The sequence below is a fragment of the Mesoplodon densirostris genome, chromosome 8, assembly GCF_025265405.1.
Source record: "Mesoplodon densirostris isolate mMesDen1 chromosome 8, mMesDen1 primary haplotype, whole genome shotgun sequence".
NCBI lineage: Eukaryota > Metazoa > Chordata > Mammalia > Artiodactyla > Ziphiidae > Mesoplodon > Mesoplodon densirostris.
Window position 1 is genome coordinate 10,062,558 of NC_082668.1, and position 26,981 is coordinate 10,089,538.

At 43.5% G+C, this 26,981-nt stretch overlaps 1 protein-coding gene across 1 annotated transcript in view; it reads left to right on the top strand.

Moving 5' to 3' along the window:
- Positions 1-26,981, top strand: part of DNER (delta/notch like EGF repeat containing) — a 332,455-nt gene that overhangs the window by 208,523 nt on the left and 96,951 nt on the right. The window contains exon 7 of the mRNA XM_060106971.1: positions 23,056-23,169. Coding sequence (XP_059962954.1) covers positions 23,056-23,169 — 114 coding nt within the window. The remainder of the gene's footprint in view (positions 1-23,055; positions 23,170-26,981) is intronic.

A 26,981-nucleotide genomic window follows, 5' to 3' on the forward strand; every position in this document is an offset into this window, starting at 1 on the left:
CATCCAGATGTATATCGAGGACTGGATTTCCTTAACTCTGCTCTCTGCCTTCTCTCCCCAGGCTTCTCCCTGTAGCACACGTATTTTTTTCCCCTCCCACATCAGATTGGGGCTGGCCTGAGGGCGGCACTGCTGTGTTACATGACTCTTTATTTCCCCATCCCCTGTCAGTTCCAAGTCTTGTGCTTTGCTCACAGTAGACGTGGAATTTACCTTCTTTAATCAGGATTTATTTTATAAAAGCCTTCTAATTTCAAGAGTGTAATTTTTCCTCCAAGGAGCTATTACTTTTTCTGAAAAGAATTGCTGTGATGCATGTTCAGAACCACCACTGCCAAAATATTATGTATCATATGAAGCACTTCTCAGCTTCAGAGCACTTCACTGTTCCAACTAATTGTTGATTTCAGCCTGTTTTTAAAACTCATCATTTCCGGTGTGAGGGGAGTGCAACATGTGTTCCCATCCCAGCTTTACTCTTTTAAACACTGGGTGTGGCTCAGCATCAAGGTGCCTTTGAGCGTGAGTTGGAAATGGGTCAGCTCCTCCTGGAGGTGAATCCCGAGTAGAATTTGCTGAGTCCCTACACCCAGTCTCACTCAGCTCGAAGGGTGAGTCCAATGGCAGATGAGTGCAGGTTTGAAGAAGTGGGTTAGTTCAGTTTCAGAATGGAAGGAACCTCGGAGCTGCCTCTGTACATGAAGTGTGTGTGTGTGTGGGGTAATGATGACTCCGTGAGGGTGGAGGATGTGACCAAGGTCTATAAGCTCATGGGGAAAGTCAGGCTTCTTCACTCTGTGTCCATCTTTGGGTCAAAGTGTGTTTACTGCAACATTCTCATGGTCTGTGAATTTTCCACTAGTTATGAGTAGAGCGGGAGGTATGGGCATCTCTGATGGGCTATGACTTCATGGACCGTGATGCAGAGAGAGTGCCAGCTGAGTCCAGGGGACAAAACAGAACTGTAGTGTGGCCAGCCTTGGATCCAGTCTCTTCTACTTACTAACTGTGCGACCTTGAATTGCCCTCCGCACCTCTCTTGGGTTTCTTCATCTTTAAAATGAGGGCTTGTTGTGAGGATCACTCATTCATTCAACAGTCATTTGTCAAGTGTCCACTATGTGCTAGGTATTTTCTAAGTGCTAAGAACCCCACTGTGAAATAGCGAATACCCTGTGTTCATAGAGGTGGTGTGTTAGTGAGATGAGTCAACAATATGCATGTGTGTGTTCTTTGGGGGGTGTGTGTGTGTGTATGTGTGTGTGTGTGTGGTCAAGGGAACGCATCATGGTGATAGATGCTAGGAAGAGAAACAAAATACAGGCAAGAGATAAAGAACTGGGAGTATGATTGTAGACAGGGGGATTAGGTGAGGCCTATCTGAAGGGGAAATGCTTGTGTAGAGACCTGACTAAAATGAATAAAATGAGCTTGTGCACAATGTGAATGGCAGAGGGAATAGCACATGCAGAGGTCCTGAGGCATGAATATGCCAGGAATGTGTGAAGGCCACAGAGCCTAAGAGAACCGGTGATGAGGCTTGGCTGGGACCAGACCATGCGGGGAGGACAGGGATTTTACCCCAAGAGTGACAGGAAGCCATTGGAGGGTGTGAACTGGAGTGGGCCATCTGATTTTCCTCTTGAAGGAGAATAGACATAGGGAAGGAAAATTGGGAAACCAGTCAGGAGGCCATTTACTCTCCGGACAAGAGAGAGTGCCAGCTTGGGCACCATGGTACTGGAAGTGGTGAGTTTTGGATTCAGGGTGTATTTGAAGGGATTGCTGATGGCACTTCTGGTGGACTGAAGGTGAGGTGTGAGTGGCAGTGGGTAGTTGTGGATGATGCCAAAGCTTTGTTTAAAACAGCAGTTTTATTGAGATATAATCCACATACCATCGAAATGTACAAGCCAGTGATTTTTAAAATATATTCACAGAGTTGTGTCAATTTTAGAACATGTTTATCACCCTAACAGCAGCCCTTTCCCCTTTAGCTGGCACTCTGAAACTGCCACACATGCACACACTGCAGCCTAGGTAACCACTGATCTACTTTCTGTCTGTATGGATTTGCCTATGCTGGACATTTCATATAAGTTGAAAAATATGATATGTGGTCTTCTGTGACTGGCTTCTTTCCCACAGCATCATGTTTTCAAGGTTCATCCATGTTGAGCATGTGTCAGTATTTCACTCCTTTTTATGCCCGAATAATATTCCATTGCATGGAGACACCACATTTTGTTTATCCTTTATCCATTGACAGAATGTGGGTTGTTTCCGCCTTTTGGCTGCTGTGAATAATGCTGCTGGGGACCCACCCTCTTATGCTTGTCCTTCTCCAAAGGACGAGCTTATGCTTCCAAACTTTTCAGTCTTCCTCTCCCTGCCATCCCCCCCTCCCTGTCCCCCATTTCCTTCCCAGCCTCCCGTCTGCAAGGGTTGGAGGTCTCAGTTAAAACCAGTCCCTCATGGGCTTCCCTGGCGGCCCAGTGGTTGGGACTTCGCCTTCCCATGCAGGGGGTTCGTGTTCTATCCCTGGTTGGGGAGCTGGGATCCCACATGTCTCCTGGCCAAAAAACCTAGACATAAAACAGAAACAATATGGTAACCAATTCAATAAAGACTTTAAAATGGTCCACATCAAAAAAAAAAAAAAAATCTAGGGCTTCCCTGGTGGCGCAGTGGTTGAGAGTCCTCCTGCCGATGCAGGGGACGAGGGTTCGTGCCCCGGTCCGGGAAGATCCCACATGTCGCGGAGCGGCTGGGCCCGTGAGCCATGGCCACTGAGCCTGCGCGTCCGGAGCCTGTGCTCCGCAATGGGAGAGGCCACAACAGTGAGAGGCCCGCGTACCGCAAAAAAAAAAAAAAAAAAAACAACCAAAAATCTAAAAAAAAAACCCAGTCCCTCAAACAAGCAATGATTTTGCTAGTCCTTTGCTACCGCTCTGTCTGCTCGCCTTCCCTTCCCTTTCCTCCTCCCCTCCGTCCTCTTCTTCATCACGGCTCTTTGTCCAGTCAGTAATTTTCCACCCACTTATTTAAACTTTCTTTCTCTTCATATCATGAATCTGCTTCTCCAGTGTCATTGGTGGTGCCCTTCCCACTGACTTCCGGGGCTTTTTCTTGGCCCTCGTCTCTCTCTAGCAGCCCTTCTCGCCTGGCTTACAGAGCAGTGCCCTGTGTCCGTTCTCCTCGGAGCTCTCCAGCCCTCCTCCCACCTTCTGTGCCCGGTTCCATCTCTAGAGCTCAGTCCTTACCCGCTTCAGCTGCCTTTCCCTGCCTGGGCCAGCAATCACTCATTCTGAGCTGTCACCTCTAAGTGAATGGCTTCCAGACCCTTTCCTTCAGCCTCCGGGGTCCCCTCAGCCCCAGCACTTTCACTGGGCTCAGCGGGATGCTCTGCTAACCCTCAGCCCCTCCTGAGACTCAACCCCAGACTCCCCTCCCTCTGCCTCCCGCACATGCTTTCAAGCCTAGCTCTCTTCCACTGGCTCCTGTGTCTATCCGCTGTGCTCTCACTACCCTCATCTCTCAGGCTGGAAGCTCAGTCCTGCCTGTTGACTCCCCCGTCTTGTTTATTTCTGGACGGTCTCCAGGTTTGCTCTGTTTACGATGATTCCCCATCTGCCCCTGCACGCTGCTTCCTCTTCCACTGCTAGTGCCCTCATTCAAGCCTTGTCATCTGCTGCCTGAATGATTGTCGTAAGCCGGTCACCCTCACCACCATCCACGCTGCCTTGCTTATGACTGCAGTACAGTATTCCAGAAGCCCAGGACTGGAGCCCAGCCGAGCCAAGGGCCAAGCCTCCTCCCACTACTCATCCTCTGTGTGACTCTGGGGAAACTAACGTCACTGGGTCTCAGCTTTCTCTCTGTAAATCGGGGTGGGTGACAGAGTCCACAGCCCCACAATGCAGTGGTTAAGTGATGCATGCGGTGCGCTTAGAAGGGTCCCTGGTGCACAGTGAGTGCTCAGTGAATGTCAGCAGGTCTTATTGTTGTTTTTGTGAAGCCAAGTCAGATGCCCTGCGCGGAGCACTTCCACTACTTCCTGTGGCCGGAGATGTGGCCTCGGTCCCATCTGTGGGCTCCCTCTCTGGGAAGCCAACTTGGACCATGTGGGACCCTTAGGACATCCTTTCCTTCTCTCCTAAGACCCAGGAGAGCTGGGCCTGAGCGGCTCCCTGCCACGTTCCCTGCCTCAGGGCTGGCCTGGCTCTCACGGTCTTTCCAAACAAGCCTCCTGAAGAGGCGAGAAAAGACATGTGAGGAGGAACGAGTGTGGGGTTTGGGGTCTGTGGTCCTGGGTTTAACTCCAGGCAGAGTCACTCACCGATTAAGTTTCTCTGAGCCCAAGTTTTCTTGTCTGTAAAATGGAATAATCGCCCTTGTAGGGGTTGAAGAGAACATGCACACACGTACACATGCATGTGCAAACATACACACACACATGCAAACATGTATATATACGCATACACACGCACACACACACAGACTTATACACACACACAAGAGCACGTCTGCATCCACACGTACATACGCCTGGCTCAGAATAGGTGATGCATAAAGGGCACCGGTTTGTAGCTTCTAAACACAAGTAAGAGGAAGCCGATGAGAAGGGTCCGAGCTTCAGTCCTCTGTCTCTCCCAGAGGCTGTGCCCATCCTCCTGCACCCTGCTTTGCCTGCCCCTTTGGCCCTCATTCTGCCCAGACCAGAGGCCCCTGTTTCCAAGGAGAGGAGAGGAAAGTCTTAAGCTCTCCCCCTGAGTTAAAGCAAACAAGAAGGGACCATGCTACAACCCTCCTTCGGCATGACTGCGTTCTGTTCAGAAACCTTCAAAGGCACCATGCTGGTGACCCCAGCTCCTCAGCACATGGATTTGAGGCTGTCACGGCTTGCCCTGGCCCCAGCCTTCCCCCCCGCCCATTCCAGGCAATCCAGCCTCACGTGACACCGAATGTGCCTGACTCGGTACTGTTTCCTGGCTTTTGCTCCCACTGTGTTTGTTTCCTATGAAATGTGTCTTCTCTCCTCATCTTGAGTAAGCTCCCTGCAGGCAGGAACTGTTTCTAAACATCTTTTAGATTCTCCATTTGTAAATGTTCACTCCCCAAAAATTTCTTTCTGAAAAAAATGAATGAACTCCTCCTCTATAGTCTGGGTTATTACACAAGCTTAGAATTCAACCGATAAATATCTTTAAGGCAATTCCTTACCTTGTCTGCCCCATGGTGTAAGTTTTTGATTAATTTAATGTCTTCTCCCTTCTGATTTCAGTTTCTCAGAACATACTTAATGAAAGGATCTTTCTTGAAGTCTCTCCCCCATTGTAATCACTAGATTAGGAGACACAGGTGTCATACATAGTCTGGCCTATATTAATATCTCAATTAATACTTCTTATTTGGGTTCTAGGGAAATGGAATGAAAGAGATTATTTAAAAATAGCAATGCATGGTGCTTATGCAGTCATTAATTACTTTGTAATGAGTACCCACAGTGTCCCTGGCTCTGTGCTTGGGGCTGGGGACAGAAATCACCAACACATGCTCTTAAAGAATAGGAAAGTAGATCTGGAAGCTATGCAGTGACAGGTACAGTAATTGAACCTAGGGGCTCTCTCACTCATGAAAAGAAAAAAACATGTGTCAACATGCAGCCAATAAAGGCTTTTTGATGTGATATAGTATTTGACTTTCACGCTCTGATCTTTTTCCTTTGCTATCTGCATGAGATGTGTAACTCTTAAATGAATAATATTAATATTAAAAGAAAATGTTTGCTGCTGGTTTTCCAGATCAGTGGTTCTCAAACTGTAGCACAGACCTTGTGTCAGAATCACCTGGAGGGCTTCTTAAAACTCAAATTGCTGGGCCCACCCCCAGAGTCTCTGATTCTGTAGGTCTGGGATGATGCTGGTGAATTTGCATTTATGGTAAGTTCCCAGGTGATGCTCTGGGGACCACACTTGGAGAACCACGGCTCTCAACTGCCTGTTAAAAACTGAGAGATCAAACAATATTGGCATAATTCTTGGCAGTGTTACAATCCTAAGTTATTCATTCATTCAAAACTATCGAGCCACCTACAAGGTGCCAGGCATGGTGCAAGCTATTATGGATTCAAGGGTGCACTTGAAAGAAATGGCTCCTGCTGTTCGGGGTTGATCTCAGTCATTCCAACGCTCTTGGGAGCCAGGTGTGATCATGATCCCCATTTCACCCATGAGGGGAATGAAGGTCAAAGTCAACCCATTGATGCTGTCACTCAGCTGATCATGGCTTCACCATCCCAGACCTCTGACTCTCCAAACCACTGTCCTTTCCACTGTGCCTCTTGCCTCTGTGCTTATTAGATGTGGTTACTTTTTTTTTTTTTCTCCTAACCTCGAGGTTAATTTTTCTAATGCTGCTGAATGTCAGCTTTCTTTCCTGCTTTTCTATCGCATATTCCCATTTTAATTATATTTTATTGATTGCCTTCTGCCGATGGGCCTCCTATATCTTCCTTTTTTTTGCCTTTGGTTTTAAAATGATATTTGCATTTGCTCAGATGTGTTTGTTTTTCCCCTGCCAGCAGATCGTACTAGTTGGTTTTTTTTTTTTTTTTTTTTTTTTTTGTCTGTTAAATAATTTCTGCCTTCCTACTTTGGAATTGGATTCCTCTGAGATTGAATGTCTTGATGGAGCACAGATTCTGGTTATTTATTGCTTGCTTCAGTGTGCTAATATTAGGCACTTCATCTCTACAGCAGCAGCTGAGGCCCCCGCCGTCTGCTCTGATCCCCCCAGGGTGAGAGCCGAGGCTGGTGGGCTCTGTCGGTGGCATCAGGCTTTCAGTACGAATCCAGCGCTTCTCCTCCCTGCACAGTCCAGGCTAATAAAAGACCAGGAATATTAAAAATAGCTCTCACCACAATTCCCACCTTGGAAGCTTTCAGGACAGCTCTGCAAAGAAACAATTAGATTCTACCTCACAGAGTTAAATTGACTTTTTGTTTCAGGAGAGAAATCATAAAGTAAAGATCATACACAAAAACAATTGTTTCAGAGAATGTTTAGAAAAACAACCGATCGATTGCCTTGACTCATTTAGCCAACTTTGTTTACACTTCACGTAATTTGCCATTGAACTCTGGAAGGTTTACCTTCATTTGAAGAGTACAGCCAGTACAATAGTGATTTGGGGGTGCTGAGGGATATAGTTTTTTTGTTATATTGCTATCAATCAAGAGGCACCACTAGGATGTGGTTTTCTCCAAACCATTCTGATATTCACAGGAAACCATAGCTATTTTTTCTCTTTATATACTCTGATAAATTTTAATCATATTTTATACTTAAATACAAAATAGTGTAAAATTAAACACTTCTAGGCTACATTAGACCAAAGATAATTCAGTAATGTACCCATTGAATGAATGATTTGGTTCAATGCGTTTCCTTAAAGGTGTCAAGTTATCTTCTCCATCTGGCAGGCTTCACTCACTAGCACATGCACTTTATTTCATCTGACACCATTTCTCGTGGTCAGACTGCTTTAAAAGCACTAAGCCTCAGTCTAGAGCTTTCTCAATTGTCCCATATGTCTTTGAAAGACACATGTATCCCGAGACACAATTTTACTTATATCTATTTTGTTATACGAGAATGTTCTCCAATGAGACAATAAAACCTCTGTGGTTCCCTAAGAGATCAGCAAGTCCCATAACATCTGTTTTTGAAGCAATTATTTTACTTATGAATTGAATATCACAATTATAAATTCTTCAGTACCTTAAAGTGTTTAGAGTCAAATAATTTATTTTAAAATGGTCTTTAACTTGCTAGGAGTTATAAATATTCTAAGGATTCTGATTTTTCAAAATGTTCTGAAGGTGTTGTTTCCCTGTTTTGTAAAGGATCAGCATCTGTTTAAGGGCAGATAAGAGGCATTGGGGGCTTCCCTGGTGGCGCAGTGGTTGAGAGTCTGCCTGCCGATGCAGGGGACACGGGTTTATGCCCCGGTACGGGAGGATCCCACATGCTGCGGAGCGGCTGGGCCCATGAGCCATGGCCGCTGAGCCTGCGTGTCCGGAGCCTGTGCTCCCCAACGGAAGAGGCCACAACAGTGAGAGGCCCGCGAACCGCGCAAAAAAAAAAAAAAAAAAAAAAGAGGCATTGGGATAAAAACAAGGGTTTTTAGTCTGAAGGACCAAGGTCTCATGGACCTAAACTGGGGTTTCTCAACTCTGACATTAAGGATATTTTGGGCTGAATAACTCTTTGCTGTAGGGAACTGTCTTGTGTATTGTAGGATGTTTAGCAGCATCCCTGACTTCTATGAACTAGATGCCAGAAGCATCCCCAGGGGTGTGACAATAAACAATGTCTCCAGACATTGTCAAATGTTCCCTGGGGAGAGAGGCACCTGGTGCAGAACCACTGACCTAAGGAATTAAACTTGGATAGGAGCTTTGGCAGGAGAAAGGAGTTCTGTTTCAGATCTGTTGATGCCTATTGCAGGGAACTGTCAAAGGTGCTGAATGCTAGTTGGAGAAGCAAGACTGAAATTCAGAAGAGGGTCAGCCTAGTTCCACCCATGGCAGTCTGGCTGAGGGAGCAGGGGAAGGAGGGGCCCTTCAGCAGGGCAACTGCTCCATTGTGTTTTCCCAGATTGGAATTCAGGCCACTGCAGAGCACAAGGTGATTTTCGATAGCACATTTTTGAGATAAAATTTTTTTATTTTAATAGCTATGCATTTACTTTAATGGGCATTAAGAAGAAGAGTAACTAGCACATTTCGCCCATGCTGTTCTGGGTATTATTGCTTAGGGAGAAGCTAAATGTAACTTGAAAGATATAATTGATGTTAGGGGAGAAGCTTTAAGCAAGTTAGTTCATTTGTGCCAGGAGATGTTTAAGTGCTAAGGATTCAGCAATTAACAAGGCAAAGTCCTGATTCTCAGGGAGTTTATGGTCTCCAAAGGGAACCAAGAAAGAATATCATTTCAGGTAATAATAAAGATGTTGTAAGGGAGCATGCAGGAACCCTGGGGGGACCACAGGAGGCTCCAGGGAGCGAAGCCTTGATCCCATGGGATCACCTTCTAGGTGGGGAGGTAACCAGTAGATGTGTGTGTTGTTGAGTCGAGGTAAGTGCTAAGATGAAGAATAAGGGAGGGAAAGAGGCACAAGGTCTGAGCAGGTGGTTTCTGAGTGGAGACCTGACTAATGGGACAGGGTGGCCATGGAAGGGTGCAGGGTCAGAGGGAACAGCCAATGCAAAGTGATGGTGGGCCACTAGGGCTGAGGTTTTTTTTTTTTTTTTCTATTATTAGAGTTCTTCCAGAAGTTTTAATATATATATATATATATATATATATATATATATTTTTTTTTTTTTTTTTTTTTTTGCGGTACGCGGGCCTCTCACTGCTGTGGCCTCTCCCGTTGCGGAGCACAGGCTCCGGACGCGCAGGCTCAGCGGCCATGGCTCACGGGCCCAGCCGCTTCACGGCATGTGGGATCTTCCCAGACCGGGGCACGAACCCATGTCCCCTGCATCGGCAGGCGGACTCTCAACCACTGCGCCACCAGGGAAGCCCTTAATATATTTTTAAATTGTGGTAAAATATACAATGCATAAAATTTACAATTTTAACTGTTTCTAAATTGTGGTAAAATAAACATAACATAAAACTTACCATTGTAACCATTTTTAAGTGTACAGTGCAGTAGTGTAAGTACATTTTGATATCCTAGAGTGGCTATTACACACAGGGAGGGCTATCTGAAATTATCTTTTGTGTTTGTTTCCTTTTAAGAATTAAACTAAGAAATTACAGTGATTCTCAAGCCCTGTCAAACATCTCAATGTGTGTTGCCTTAGCCCTGTCTTTCAACTTAAAATTCATAAAAAAAAATCAATTTCTCAACCGATCGTTTTAATTGGAACCCTAAGTCTGATAATTGCTCTCATGCACCACACTTTCTCCATCGTGACACCTTCTTTGCACATAAACACGCTCAGATCAGCCTAACCCAGATGCCAAGTGACAATCCCAGGGCTCAGATCTCTGTCATTGTAGCATCATCTCCTTATTTGGCTCCATCTCTTTCTGGGTTACAAGACTCGTCCCACTAAGGAAAGAGCTTTATTATCTCTAGCTAATTGCAGTTCTTGACCCAAATGAATTAGATCTGGTGCTCAGAGGACCAAGGTTGTTTCTGGGAGAGAGATTTTCGGCTGTCTTACAAGACCTGGGCATCCAGGGCAATTCTTATACCAGTGATGAACACACAGGGGCCATCCTTTTCCTTACTGTCTCCATCTACGGTCATCTCTGGTCTGTACTCTCCAAATGGGGCTGATTTCACAATGCACAGTCCTTGGGTTCAAGAGACATCTTGACCTAATTGTTCCGATTTTGTTTGTAACCCCACTAAGATTGTAGCTAACTCCTTCTCTGCTTAGCTGGATTTTACATTTCTTTAGCTCCCCTAAGACATTTGTTCATCTCCCTAATTGGTTCTAGGGGTGACTTTAATGCTATTCTGTTAGGTCCTCCTCTCCTTTATGTAATTCAGTTTTAACTGCTTTTTAAAAAAAATTTATTTTATTTGCACAGCAGTTTCTTATTACTTATCTATTTTATACATATTAGTGTATATATGTCAGTCCCAGTCTCCCAATTTATCCCACCACCCCACCCCCACACCACTTTCCCCCTTCGGTGTCCATACTTTTGTTCTCTATGTCTGTGTCTGTCTCTATTTCTGCCTTGCAAACCGGTTCATCTGTACTGTTTTTCTAGATGCCACATATATGCGTTAATATACGATATTTGTTTTTCTCATTCTGACTTAGTTCACTCTGTATGACAGTCTCTAAGTCCACCTGTGACTCTACAAATGACCCAAATTTCATTCCTTTTTATGGCTGAGTAATGTTCCATTGTATATATGTACCACATCTTCTTTATCCATTCATATGTCGATGGGCATTTAGGTTGCTTCCATGACCTGGCTATTGTAAATAGTGCTGCATTGAACATTGGGGTGCATGTGTCTTTTTGACTTATGTTTTTCTCTGGGTATTTGCCCAGTAGTGGGATTGCTGGGTCATATGGTAATTCTATTTTTAGTTTTTTAAGGAACCTCCATACTGTTCTCCATAGTGGCTGTATCAATTTACATTCCCACCAACAGTGCAAGAGGGTTCCCTTTTCTCTACACCCTCCCCAGCATTTATTATTTGTAGATTTTCTGATGATGCCCATTCTAACTGGTGTGAGGTGATACCTCATTGTAGTTTTGATTTGCATTTCTCTAATAATTAGCGATGTTGAGCAGCTTTTCATGTGCTTCTTGGCCATCTGTATGTCTTCTTGGAGAAATGTCTATTTAGGTCTTCTGCCCATTTTTTGATTGGGTTGTTTGTTTTTTTTAATATTGAGCTGCATGATCTGTTTATATATTTTGGAGAGTAATCCTTTGTCTGTTGATTCGTTTGCAGATATTTTCTCCCATTCTGAGCGTTCGTTGTCTTCTCATCTTGTTTATAGTTTCTTTGCTGTGCAAAAACTTTGCAGTTTCATTAGGTCCCATTTGTTTACTTTTCATTACTCTAGGAGGTGGGTCAAAAAAGATCTTGTGATTTATGTCAAAGAGTGTTCTTCCTATGTTTTCCTCTAAGAGTTTTATAGTGTCTGGTCTTAAATTTAGGTCTTTAATCCATCTTGAGTTCATTTTTGTGTATGGAGTTAGGGAGTGTTCTAATTTCATTCTTTTACATGTAACTGTCCAGTTTTCCCAGCACCACTTATTGAAGAGACTGTCTTTTCTCCATTGTATATCCTTGCCTCCTTTGTCATAGATTAGTTGACCATAGGTGCGTGGGCTTATCTCTGGGCTTTCTATCCTGTTCCATTGATCTATATTTCTGTTTTTGTGCCAGTACCATATTGTCTTGATTACTGTAGCTTTGTAGTATAGTCTGAAGTCAGGTAGTCTGATTCCTCCAACTCCTTTTTTTCCCTCAAGATTGCGTTGGCTATTTGGGATCTTTTGTGTCTCCATACAAATTTTAAGGTTTTTTGTTCTAGTTCTGTAAAAAAGACCATTGGTAATTTGATAGGAATTGCATTGAAACTGTAGATTGCTTTAGGTAGTATAGTCATTTTCACAATATTGATTCTTCCAATACAAGAACATGGTATATCTCTCTATCTGTTTGTGTCATCTTTGATTTTTTTCATCAGTGTCTTATAGTTTTCTGAGTACAGGTGTTTTACCTCCTTAGGTAGGTTTATTCATAGATATTTTATTCTTTTTGTTGCAGTGGTGAATGAGAATGTTTCCTTATTTCTCTTTCTGATTTTTCATTGTTGGCGTATAGGAATGCAAGAGATTTCTTTGCATTAATTTTGTATCCTGCAACTATACCAAATTCATTGATTAGCTCTAGTAGTTTTCTGGTGGCATCTTTAGGATTCTCTATGTATAGTTTCATATCATCTGCAAACAGTGACAATTTTACTTTTTCTTTTCCAATTTGTATTCCTTTATTTTTCTTCTCTGATTGCTGTGGCTAGGACTTCCAAAACTATGTTGAATAATAGTGGCGAGAGTGGACATCCTTGTCTTATTCCTGATCTTAGAGGAAATGCTTTCAGTTCTTCACCATTGAGAATGATGTTTGCCGTGGGTTTGTCGTATATGGCCTTTATTATGTTGAGGTAAGTTCCCTCTATGCCCACTTTCCGAGAGTGTTTAATCATAAATAGGTGTTGAATTTTGTCAAAAGCTTTTTCTGCATCTATTGAGATCATATAGTTTTTCTTCTTCAGTTTTTAATATGGTGTATCACATTGGTTGATTTGCGTATATTGAAGAATCCTTGTGTCCCTGGGATAAATCCCACTTGATCATGGTGTAGGATCCTTTTAATGTGTTGCTGGATTCTGTTTGCTTGTAGTTTGCTGAGAATTTTTGCATCTATATTCGTCAGTGATATTGGTCTGCAGTTTTCTTTTTTCGTGATACCTTTGACTGGTTTTGGTATCAGGATGATGGTGGCCTTGTAGAATGTGTTTGGGAATGTTCCTTCCACTGCAATTTTTTGGAAGAGTTTGAGAAGGATGGGTGTTAGCTCTTCTCTAAACGTTTGATAGAATTCACCTGTGAAGCCATCTGGTCCTGGACTTTTCTTTGTTGGAAGATTTTTAATCACAGTTTCAATTTCATTACTTGTGATTGGTCTGTTCATATTTTCTGTTTCTTCTTGGTTCAGTCTTGGAAGGCTGTACCTTTGGAAGAATTTGTCCATTTCTTCCAGGTTGTCCATTTTGTTGGCATAGAGCTGCTTGTTGTAGTCTCTCATGATGCTTTGTATTTCTGTGGTGTCCGTTGTAACTTCTCCTTTTTCATTTCTAATTTTATTGAGTCCTCCCCCTCTTTTTCTTTATGGCTGGCTAAAGGTTTATCAATTTTGTTTATCTTCTCAAAGAACCAGCTTTTAGTTTTATTGATCTTGGCTATTGTTTTCTTTGTTTCTATTTCATTTATTTTTGCTCTGATCTTTATAATTTCTTTCCTTCTGCTAACTTTGGGTTTTGTTTGTTCTTCTTTCTCTAGTTCCTTTAGGTGTAAGGTTAGATTGTTTATTTGAGATTTTTCTTGTTTCTTGAGGTAGGCTTGTATTGGTATAAACTTCCCTCCTAGAACTGCTTTTGCTGCATCCCATAGGTTTTGGATCATCATGTTTTCTTTGTCATTTGTCTCTAGGCATTTTTTGATTTGCTCTTTGATTTCTCCAGTGATCTCTTGGTTATTTAGTAACGTATTGTTTAACCTCCATGTGCTTGTGTTTCTAACGTTTTTTTCCCTGTCTTTTATCTCTAATCTCATAGTGTTGTGGTTGGAAAAGATGCTTGATATGATTTCAGTTTTCTTAAATTTGCCGAGGCTTGATTTGTGACCCAAGATATGATCTATCCTGGAGAATGTTCCATGTGCACTTGAGAAGAAAGTGTAATCTGCTGTTTTTGGATGGAATGTCCTATAAATATCAATTAAATCTACCTGGTCTCTTATGTTATTAAAGCTTGTGTTTCCTTATTAATTTTCTGTCTGGATGATCTGTCCATTGGTGTAAGTGAGGTGTTAAAGTCCCCCACTATTATTGTGTTACTGTTGATTTCCTCTTTTATAGCTGCTAGCATTTGCCTTAAGTATTGAGGTGCTCCTATGTTGGGTGCATGTATATTTATAATTGTTATATCTTCTTCTTGGATTGATCCCTTGATCATTATGTAGTGTCCTTCCTTGTCTCTTGTAACATTCTTTACTTTAAAGTCAATTTTATCTGATGTGAGTATTGCTCTTCCAGCTTTCTTTTGATTTCCATTTGCATGGAATATCCTTTTCCATCCCCTCACTTTCAGTCTGTATGTGTCCCTAGGTCTGAAGTGGGTCTCTTGTAGACAGCATATATATGGGTCTTGATTTGTATCTTTTCAGTGAGCCTGTGTCTTTTGGTTGGAGCATAATCCATTCACATTTAAGGTAATTATCAATATGTATGTTGCTCTTACCATTTTCTTAATTGTTATGGGTTTGTTTTTGTAGGTCCTTTTTTTCTCTTGTGTTTCCCACTTAGAGAAGTTCCTTTAGCATTTGTTGTAGAGCTGGTTTGGTGGTGCTGAATTGTCTTAGCTTTTGCTTGTCTGTAAAGCTTTTGATTTCTTCATCAAATCTGAATGAGATCCTTGCTGGGTAGAGTAATCTTGGTTGTAGGTTCTTCCCTTTCATCACTTTAAATATATCGTGCCACTCCCTTCTGGCTTGTAGAGTTTTTGCTGAGAAATCAGCTGTTAACCTTATGGGCGTTCCGTTGTAGGTTGTCATTTTTCCCTTGTTGTTTTTAATACTTTGTCTTCAATTTTTGTCTGTTTGATTACTATGTGTCTCGGCATGTTTCTCCTTGGATTTATCTTGCCGGGGACTCTCTGTTGTTACTGGACTTGGGTGGCTATTTCCTTTCCTATGTTACAGAAGTTTTCGACTATAATCTCTTCAAATATATTCTTGGGTCCTTTCTCTCTCTCTTCTCCTTCTGGGACCCCTATAAGGCGAATGTTGGTGTGTTTAGTATTGTCGCAGAGGTCTTTTAGTCTGTCTTCATTTCTTTTTTTTTTTTTTGCGATACGTGGGTCTCTCACTGTTGTGGCCTCTCCCGTTGTGGAGCACAGGCTCCGGACGTGCAGGCTCAGCAGTCATGGCTCACGGGCCCAGCCACTCTGCAGCATGTGGGATATTCCCAGACCGGGGCATGAACCCATGTCCCCTGCATCGGCAGGCGGACTCTCAACCACTGCGCCACCAGGGAAGCCCTGTCTTCATTTCTTTTCATTCTTTTTTCTTTATTCTGTTCTGCAGCAGTGAATTCCACCATTCTGTCTTCCAGGTCACTTATCCGTTCTTCTGCCTCAGTTTTTCTGCTATTGATTCCTTCTAGTGCAGTTTCCATTTCAGTTATTGTATTGTTCATCTCTGTTTGTTTTTTCTTTAATTCTTCTAGGTGTTCTTTAATTCTTCTAGGTGTTTGTTAAACATTTCTTGCATCTTCTCGATCTTGCCCCCATTTTTTTTCTGAGGTCTTGGATCATCTTTACTATCATTGTTCTGAATTCTTTTTCTGGAAGGTTGCCTATCTCCACTTCATTTAGTGGTTTTTCTGGGGTTTTGTCTTGTTCCTTCATCTGGTACATAGTCCCCTGCCTTTTCATTTTGTCTATCTTTCTGTGAATGTGGTTTTCGTTCCACAAACTGCAGGATTGTTGTTCTTCTTGCCTCTGCTGTCTGCCCTCTGGTGGATGAGGCTATCTCAGAAGCTTGAGCAAGCTTTCTGATGGGAGGGACTGGTGGTGGGTAGAGCTGGGTGTTGTTCTGGTGGGCAGAACTCAGTAAAACTGTAATCCACTTGCGTGCTGATGGATGGGGCTGAGTTGCCTCCCTGTTAGTTGTTTGGCCTGAGGTGACCCAGCACTGGAGGCTACAGGCTCTTTGGTGGGGCTAATGGTGGACTCTGGGAGGGCTCATGCCAAGGAGTACTTCCCAGCACTTCTGCAGCTCATGTCCTTGTCCCCACAGTGAGCCACAGCCACCCCCCGACCAGTGCAGGAGACCCGCCAACACTAGCAGGTGGGTCTGGTTCAGTCTCCTATGGGGTCACTGCTCCTACCCACTGTGTCCTGATGCGCACACTACTTTGTGTGTGCCCTCCAAGAGCGGAGTCTCTGTTTCCCCCAGTCCTGTTGAAGTCCTGCAGTCAGATCCTGCTAGCCTTCAAAGTCTGATTTTCTAGGAATTCCTCCTCCCATTGCCAGACCCCCAGGTTGGGAAGCCTGATGTGGGGCTCAGAACCTTCACACCAATGAGTGGCTTTCTGTGGTATAATTGTTCTTCAGTTTGTGAGTCACCCACCCAACAATTATGGGATTTGATTTTATTGTGATTGCGCCCCTCCTACCATCTCATTGCGTCTTCTCTCTTTGGATGTGGGGTATCATTTTTGGTGAGTTCCAGTGTCTTCCTGTTGATGATTGTTTAGAAGTTAATTGTCATTCTGGTGCTCTCACAAGAGGGAGTGAGCGCACGTCCTTCTACTTCGCCATCTTCAACCAAATCCTCTAACTGCTCTTGTCTTTATCTCCTGATTTTCCAGGTGAAATTCTGCTGCATCTCCATCTTATCCCCCTCCCCTCCTAAAGTTAGTTGCTAACTTTCTTCTTAGTAATTTCTGTATTACACGACAGTTTAAAATTTGCACCATACATCTCTTTCTAGGGCAGTATCATAACTGCTTGTGTTGTATCCAGCGTCCCTCTCATGTCCTTGTGTGGTCCTAAGACCACAGCATGAAAACAGTGCTAAAGACTGAAAAGGAGCTAGGCATGTTTGGGAACAGAACAGGGCCCCAGGAGGCTGCAGCATTGTGGTCAATGGGGAGAGTGAAGATGAGGAGGCAGGGGCCAGGTCATGGTGTGCTTTTTAGCCATGGGGTGAAGTGTTTGGGTCTTATTCCAAGCTTTTGGGGAAACCACTGGAGGGTTTTAAATATAAAAATAATAGGATATATATTATATCTTTAAAAGATCTGTCTGGCTGCTCCCATGTAGAATTGATTTTAAGAAATCAAGTGTACTCATCAAGAGATGGGTTGGGGGACCATTGTTTGAGTCCTGGTAGGAGGCAGCGATGACTGGAACTAGACAATATGAATGGCATCATATGGTTGCGATGATAATTTGGAAGGCGGTCCATGAGTGCTTATGGTTTGGTTATGAGGAGGCACCATATTGCTAGCTGGAAGGACAGGAATGGAGATGTTTACTGATATTGGCCTCCATAGTTAGGTATAGACTTCTGTCATTTGGGAACCAAAATGAAGGAAGCTTGTCACTGCTGTGCATTTTTAGGGACGTGTAAATGACAGTCACATCTTTTCTGCATCCTTCTGTGTCTATGCAGGCCTTTCTCTGTGTTTTGTCAGCCTTCCCCTTGGGAACTTACAATGTAGATCTTCAAGGCCTGAAATGCCTGAAATGCATACATTCGTGTGTGTGCTGGAACAAATCCTCCCTGACACACACCAATGGTCGCCGCTTACTACCTCTCCCACCCACTGTGTTGACACCATCACAGTCTGGCTTGACCATCTTCTACCAGGTTCTCTGGGTGCCTGTCACTGCTTTGGTAGGATAAAGAGACATTATTCACGATTGGCATAGTTACTTCATTCCCCAGAAAGGGACTAGCTTTCTGCAGGGTGGAAGGAAGAACCCAGGCAAAGCTTTAACTGTCTTTGTTCATTTAAAGTCCTACCAATCCCTCATTTAGCTTTGACTCTGTGGTTATGACATCAAATTAAAAAAACAAAAGACACAGGAAGGGAGATCTACACGGCTTAGGTATCCAGCTCAGAGTATCACATATAGCTCAATGTCAATGATTTGTCTGACAACTGCAGGTAAGTCTCTGCTCTCTGAGGGTCTAAGAAATGACTCACTGGTGTTTAAGAGCCCTTTGAGTCAGATGCTGGGTGCTCATGGTTCCTTGCCCTCTATCTCTTCTCTCCAAGAGCTGGCCTCAGTTGGTCAGTGAGATCAATGCAGTCAGTGGTGGTACTCCGGGAACTTTAAACTAGCCACTTGCTTGAGGCCGGTAGTAATACCTGACCCCATGTGGACAAGCATCAGGTCCTGAACTGTGGCTCAGCAGATCCATAGGCTGGTTATTGCCCACAGCTGACCAACTGGCCACCTGCAGCTAAGGATGCTGGGTAATCCCCAACATCCCATAACCCCAGCCCTGCCTCTCTGCCTGTCTCTCATCCCTCCCACACTCCTCCACTTGTTGTTTCTCATCTCCAGTTATACTGAACTCATAGACATGGCATTATGGGTATACTTTGCAGTCCAGCTAATTACAGAGGGCATTTTTCTTTATAGTTCCATGTTTTCCATATTTTAAAAATCTTTAATATAATGCTTTTACAGACTTGAGAAAGAAAAACGGAGCTGGAGGAATCAGGCTCCCTGACTTCAGACTATATTACAAAGCTACAGTAATCAAGACAGTATGGTACTGGGACAAAAACAGAAATATAGATCAATGGAAAGCCCAGGGATAAACCCACACACATATGGCCACCTTATCTTGGATAAAGGAGGCAAGAATATACAATGGAGAAAAGACAGTCTCTTCAATAAGTGGTGCTGGGAAAACTGGACAGCTACACGTAAAAGAATGAAATTAGAACACTCTCTAACACCATGCATAAAAATAAACTAAAATGGATTAAAGACCTAAAGGTAAGGCCAGACACTATAAAACTCATAGAGGAAAACACAGGCAGAACACTCTGTAACATAAATCACAGCAAGATCCTTTTTGACCCACCTCTTAGAGAAATGGAAATAAAAACAAAAATAAACAAGTGGGACCTAATGAAACTTAAAAGCTTTTGCACAGCAAAGGAAACCATAAACAAGACCAAAAGACAACCCTCAGAATGGGAGAAAATATTTGCAAATTAAGCAACTGACAAAGGATTAATCTCCAAAATATACAAGCAGCTCATGCAGCTCAATATCAAAAAAACAAAAACAACCCAATCCAGAAATGGGCAGAAAACTTAAATAGGCATTTCTCCAAAGAAGATATACAGATTGCCAGCAAACACATGAAAAGATGCTTAATATCACTAATCATTAGAGAAATGCAAATCAAAAGTATAGTGAGGTATCACCTCACACAAGTCAGAGTGGCCATCACCAAAAAATCTCCAGACAATAAATGCTGGAGAAGATGTGGAGAAAATGGAACCCTCCTGCACTGTTGGTGGCAATGTAAATTGATACAGCCACTATGGAGAACAGCATGGAGGCTCCTTAAAAAACTAAAAATAGAACTACCATAGGACCCAGCAATCCCACTACTGGGCATATACCCTGAGAAAACCATAATTGAAAAAGAGTCATGTACCACAGTGTTCATTGCAGCTTTATTTACAATAGCCAGGATATGGAAGCAACTTAAGTGTCCATCGACAGATGAATGGATAAAGAAGATGTGGCACATATATACAATGGAATATTACTCAGCCATGAAAAGAAATGAAATTGAGTTATTTGTAGTGAGGTTGATGGGCCTAGAGTCTGTCATACAGAGTGAAGTAAGTCAGAAAGAGAAAAACAGTTACCATATGCTAACACATATATATGGAATCTAAAAAAAATGGTTCTGATGAATCTAAGGGCAGGACAGGAATAAAGATGCAGATGTAGGGAATGGACTTGAGGACAAAGGAATTGGGAAAGGTAAGCTGGGACGAAGTGAGAGAGTAGAATTGACATATATACACTACCAAATGTAAAATAGATAGTGGGGAGCAGCCACATAGCACAGGGAGATCAGCTTGGTGCTTTGTGACCACCTAGAGGGGTGGGATAGGGAGGGTGGGAGGGAAACGCAAGAGGGCGGGGATATGGGGATATATGTATACGTATAGCTGCTTCACGTTGTTATACAGCAGAAACTAACACAACAACGTAAAGCAATTATACTCCATTAAAGGTGTTAAAAAAAAAGTCACACAAAAAACCCCCAAATATATAATGCTTTTAAAGCTTGGGAACAGAAAGCAATGGTATAGTGACTGATCCTTGAGCAGTGTTCTTCATTGGAGGGGACTACTGGCATTTGAGTGAGAAAACTGTGTTATTCTGGACCATTTTAGGCTGTGCAGGGCTTCAGCATCTCCACCATGGAATGCTGGTGTGACCCCCTAACCATTATGACAGTCCCTAACATCCCCACATCACAAACATGGATTATCCTCTTGGATTGAAATCTTACTAAACTTGAGTACGATATTGGAGAATTTAACAGCACTGAAGATTCACCTTGCTTATAGTTTTAATTTAATATTAGATCTGTTAGGGAATTCCCTGGCTGTCTAGTGGTTAGGACTTTGCACTTCCACTGCAGGGGGCCTGGATCCAATCCCTGGTCAGGAAATGAAGATCCTGCACAGAGCAGCCAAAAAAAACCAAACAACATGGGCCTCCCTGGTGGCGCAGTGGTTGAGAGTCCGCCTGCCGATGCAGGGGATACGGGTTTGTGCCCCGGTCTGGGAGGATCCCATATGCCGCGGAGCGGCTGGGCCCGTGAGCCATGGCCGCTGGGCCTGCGCGTCCGGAGCCTGTGCTCCGCAACGGGAGAGGCCACAACAGTGAGAGGCCCACATACCGCAAAAAGAAAAAAAAAAAAAAACCAAACAACAACAACAAAAAAACAATTTAGATCTATTAGCCTGGGAAGATTTGTGTATTATCAGACAATGTGGTTCTTAAAAAGAAATTGTTGATATTAATAAATATAGAGTGTTTAACTGAATTTGTAAATGGGACCAGACATTCATTAAGGAGGCCATTAAAAGTGATCTTTTCAAAATAAATCTCTTTTAGTTAGGGATGCATAATGAAGTCTTTATAGGTGACAAGAAATTTTCTTTAAGATACCCACAGGGATGATATGGAAGTATGAGACTAGATGAAATTAAATGGACAAAATGTGAATTATTCTGAATTTAGACATTTTATTTGAAAATATGTTAACATAAAATTGTTATATTAAGATATTCTGTTCTGAATTTTGGAGTAGATTTTTGTCCTGGTGTTTGGATTTTTAGTTTACATGACTATCTTACTCTTTTCATACCCGTGAATTAGCTACAGTCCCCTAGACTGTTTTAAAGCCTGTAAGGAAGAGTAGGATTGCAAACAATGGCCTCCATGATCACAGTCTGTAATTTAGACTAGTTTGGCAGGCCATTGAAGCTCAGGCCAATCATCTTTCTCCTAACATTGATTTATTTTTGCAAATACATGTGCTAATGACAGTCTTTCAAAATGAATAATTCATAAAGACAAGTTTTTAATGTACTTTGTGTACATCCTGGAAAGCACAAAATGTTAGAGTATGATTATAATTTTGTAGGAAATATCTGTGCATAAACATTTCTGATAGGAATTATCTCCAAAGTATTAATAATTCTGTCACTCAAATAACATAACTGAGGGTAACTTTTTTCTCTTTCTATTTTAAATCTTGTATTTTCCAAATTTTCTTTCATAATCATTTTCCACTTTAAACTAAAAAACATAATTGCATGTTATTTTTTAAACTTGCCTTTTGGGGGGCTTTGTTTTCAAGGTTAAAGTATTGGGAATTTATTTGAGACTTCTCAGCTGCATGGGTATTCCAATAGATACAAGTCCTTATTTTCTCATCACACAAATGTGGTTGTTATTACCCAAAAAAATCACCACTGGAGGCTTGCTTCACTGAGAAAATTTACTGGGTTGGGTTTGTGCTTCAAATTAGAATTAAGGGGGCTTCCCTGGTGGTGCAGTGGTTGAGAGTCCGCCTGCCGATGCAGGGGACACGGGTTCGTGCACCAGTCCAGGAAGATCCCACATGCTGGGGAGCGGCTGGGCCTGTGAGCCATGGCCGCTGAGCCTGTGAGTCCGGAGCCTGTGCTCTGCAATGGGAGAGGCCACAACAGTGAGACGCCCGCGTACCGCTAAAAAAAAAAAAATTAGAATTAAGATGCACACAGACATGTGCTTAATATTATATGTGTCTCAACCTTTTTGTCTTTAAAATGAAGGGATAGGGTGTGAATTGAACACCGAGGGTCTTCTAGCTGTAAAATATAAAAAGTTAAAAAATTTTAATACCTACCTGGCAATTTTCCTAGTGTTTTTTTTTTTTAATAGGTACTGGGATGACCTTGGGAAAGTAGCTGTCATCTCAGTGGTCAAGCAAGACATTATATTATAGAGCCTGTTTTTCCTTAGGTCAGAAGGAAAAGACAGTGGTCTTCAGGCTGTTTCTGAAGGTTCTGACTAATATTTTAAAATAAAATTCGGAGCTAACGTTGAAAAAAGTATCTCTTTGCATAAAGATTTTTTTTTTGGCTGCGTTGGGTCTTCGTTGCTGCGTGGGCTTTCTCTAGTTGTGGCGAGCGGGGACTACTCTTCGTTGCGGTGCATGGGCTTCTCATTGCAGTGGCTTCTCTTGTTGCAGAGCATGGGCTCTAGGCGCACAGGCTTCCGTAGTTGTGGCTCGCGGGCTCTAGAGCACAGGCTCAGTAGTTGTGGCGCACAGGCTTAGTTGCTCTATGGCATGTGGGATCTTCCTGGACCAGGGCTCGAACCCATGTTCCCTGCATTGGCAGGCGGATTCTTAATCACTGTGCCACTAGGGAAGTCCTGCAATAAAGATTTTTGCAAAGCAAATGACTTTTGAACTATGATTCTAAATGGCTCTGATTGTTTCTTGTTGTAAAACCAAATTAGATCAAGGATTGCCTGGGAGACTAGCTTAATGCTGCTGCCTTTGTTGGATGGGTACCAGTTGACTCCATCAGTTCATGGGGTGGTTCATCAGAGTTTTGAGACAAAATATTTTATAAATGTCTGTCTTGTTTTGTTCAGGTTATACTGGAGAGCTTTGCCAATCCAAGATTGACTATTGTATCCTAGACCCATGCAGGAATGGAGCAACCTGCATTTCTGATCTCAGTGGATTCACCTGCCAGTGTCCAGAAGGTAAATATTATTACCCCAGGAATAACTTACGTTTTCCAGTTTAAATCATACATTAATTTGATGACCTTGTACTTCAATTTTCTGAAAAACCTCTACTCAAGAGAACTTCCTATTTTATTTTATTTTTATTTATTTATTTTTTTTTTTTTTGCGGTATGCGGGCCTCTCACCGTTGTGGCCTCCCCCGCTGCGGAGCACTGGCTCCGGACGCGCAGGCTCCGGACGCGCAGGCTCAGCGGCCATGGCTCACGGGCCCAGCCGCTCCGCGGCATATGGGATCCTCCCAGACCGGGGCACGAACCCGTATCCCCTGCATCGGCAGGCGGACTCTCAACCACTTGCGCCACCAGGGAGGCCCGAGAACTTCCTATTTTATTCCATTCATAAAACAAGATATAAGATGGTCCTTTCCTTTTAAGCTCTGTGATAGAATAGCTTGGAAATTATGTCTGAATATTAGACATAATCTCAGAATTTCTGCAATTTTCATTTATACGTTGAAAATGAATAACTATAACAAAATGGAGTTTCTTTCTAATGGCAACTTTCACTTGTTAAGATTCCTATTTTTTAAACTATGCATTTGGTTTACGTTAAAAAAATTTCAACATAAAGTTCACCTGTTTTTGTCTTTAAATCAGCTTTATAACATCTTGGAGACTTCTAGTCCCCTGGAAAGCCACATCTTTAGAGCTACTTTTAATAAAAAAAAAATAGTTGTACTGTTTTCAGTTTCACCTTGAAGAAGCAGGCAGATAATCCCAGCTATGGAACCGGTGTTCAAGGAATGATTTTGTACTTGGAGGAAATGTTCTTCCCATTTCTGCTTGGAGGGATGTTATGGAAGGCTATAAACCTTTAATATTGTAAGAATAACATGATATTAGAGGTGTTTCCCCCCCCCCCAACATAATCAGGAGCATGTGAGCTCCTGATCCACAGAAGTGACCTTGACAACTACATAGAGTAGGCTGACATCCTTTGAAGAGATTAAATGTAGCGTCTGCGTGTATAAGGAAACATCTCTGTACTCAGAATAACCTGAACTGCCCCTGGCTGAGAGGCTGGAGTGGGGCAGTGGTACAGATGGGTGTTGATAAACGGCCACCGACCTCCTGGGTAACCCGAGGGCTCAGGGTTGCCAGGGGTGGCAGCCACTGTCGACAGTGCTTCATCCGCTTTCATAGTCTGACCACTGAACAGTGGCTAAGGAAGTGAATTCTGTGTCCCGGCTTCCGCTCCCCTGGGCAGAGGCAGGAGCGAGTGGCTGTGGCTCTTTTGGTTATCCCCACGCTGTGTGTGCTTGTGATGGATGTGGTTACCATGATGATGGAGTTAAATGTGCTGGACCATCTCCACTCTTCACTTGAGTGTCTTAAGCAAACGGGAAAACTGGAAACGTTGGCAGGCGGATGACTGAGTCAGCGGCACCAATTGTCACCCAAGGTACAGAGCACCGGGCAGTTTCTTACAGCTTTGCCACACCCTGGGTTAGTCGTTTGCCATCTAACTCTGGTTGTAGGCTGTGCGTAGAGTCAAAGGCGGGCTTCAGGGTCAGCGGCTGGTTGACTGCTGACACATCATTAATTCCCCAACCCCATCCGATCCTCCTTTCCCTTTTCTAGTGAATATGTGTGATGAGGACCCTGCTTCCCTCACAGGGACATTTTGGGATCGAATGGGATTTTGGGGAGAGGTCTTTGAAAGCTCCAAAGTGCTTTATTAACATAGTTCTGATTGCTGCCAGGAAGTTCAGATGCCAGCCCAGAGGCTCTGAGAGGTCGTGACTTGCACAAAGTCACACTGGTAGTAAAGGATGACCCTTGAACCAGAGCCCAGGAATTTTGTGCTCACTCATGCTCCGTTTTCTAGTTGATAAAGATTTGCCAAGCACATCCTACATGCCAGGCACTGAGCTGGGTGCTGGGCCCTAGGGTTGGCAAAGCTGAAAGGGCCCCTCCCATGGTGCAGACACAGGTAAGTCCATAGTTACAAGCAGGAATCGGTGCCTTGAAGATGCACAAGGATCTGCTTAGCTTTGGGGACCCGGGAGAGATGCCCACGTGTGGAGACCCTGAATGACGAGGAGGAGGAGGCTGGCGCAGTTGAGGGCATCACCGAGGAACAAAGGGAAAAGGGAAGAAAGTGGGTGACGACGGCTGAGTCCTCAGGGCTTCACAGGGCTTTGTGCGTGGTGTTGGGGCACGTCATATTCAACCCAGACTGGAGGGCAGAGGCTTAGGTTTGAAGCCCGTTTTGCCTCTTGCTCACCAGCTCTGTGCCTGGGCAAGCGATTTCATACTTCTCTGTGTCTCAGTTTTTTGGTTTTTTTTTGTTTTGTTTGTTTGGTTTTGGTTTCTTTTTTTTTTTTGCGGTATGCCGGCCTCTCACTGTTGTGACCTCTCCCGTGGCGGAGCACAGGCTCTGGACGCGCAGGCTCAGCGGCCATGGCTCATGGACCTAGCCGCTCCGCGGCATGTGGGATCTTCCCGGACCGGGGCACGAACCCGTGTCCCCTGCATCAGCAGGTGGACTCTCAACCACTGCGCCACCAGGGAAGCCTGTGTGTCTCAGTTTTTTAATCTGTAAAATTGGGACAGTGATAACGCCCACTTCCTAGGGCCCCTGAGGATGGAATGAGAAGATGCTTAGGTCAAGTGCTTAGCACAGTGCCTGGCTAAGTGCTCAGTAAGTATTAGGCACCTTATCATGACTGTTTTCCTAATAATGATTATTACTATTAAACCACTGAAAAATGTAAACAGGAATTTGACATTTTTCTTGTGGAGCAGTGTGGAATGTGGGTTGGAGAGAGACAAGACTGGGAGTAAGCAGAAAAGTTTGGGGGACTGTTGTAGAAATCTGGGAAATCGATGTTGACTGCTAGGAAGGGAAGGTACAATTTGAAAAGGAGAGAAGCTGATGGATTTGGGAGAACTTGGCAGGGAAAATGGAGGGGCCTGTTGATGGATGGGATATGGAGGGGGAGGGAGAGTGACGGGGCAAGTCTGCGGCTTCTCTTACTTTACGGTTGGTTGTGCCATTCATGGAGAAAAAGAAACATGGAGGAAAAGTGTTCTATTTTGGACACGTTGAGTGTGACATTCAAGTGGAGACAGCAGCTGGGCAGTTGCTGTGAGTCTGGAAGTGAGCGGGGATGTCTGGGCCAAGTCTATACACAGAGACCTTGGTCTATAGATAGTCATTTAAACCTGGCCGTCAATAGGGTTGTCTAGAGACCTCCTTTATCCAGTAGCCTATCAATTCCTCCATGCTGTCTTGATAAAGCCTAGAGAAAATGTGATGATTTAGAATTGAAATGATGGAGTTGAATTTCCCAGCAAGTCTTCATAGGAAGACTTTCATCCGGAGGTTTACCTTCACTGAAGACTGACCAGGGAAAGTGGCTTCAGTTATAATGCGGAAGGATTCATTGCGATGTTTTGAAGCCTCCCAGCAGCCAGCATTTTAAAAGCAGCCCCTCCCACTGACCTGTTCTTAGGGTGCTTTTTGTAGAAACTAATATTTACAGAGTACCTTGCACTTAGAAAAAGCCTGCGTCTCCAGGAGTTTTCTCATATCAGCCACGCTGTGAAAACAAGTTTGAAAGCGTTTCAAGTCCGCACAGTGTTCTAAAGTTCAGAGCCAGCACTTGACCCTTGCCTGCCTCCTTTTCTTTCTTTTTCCTCCCCCCGCCGCCCCCCCCCCCCGCAGTGATTAACATTTTGGCATGTTTGCTTTGTATTTACATATATAGGTTTTTTTTGCGGTACGAGGGCCTCTCACTGTTGTGGCCTCTCCCGTTGCGGAGC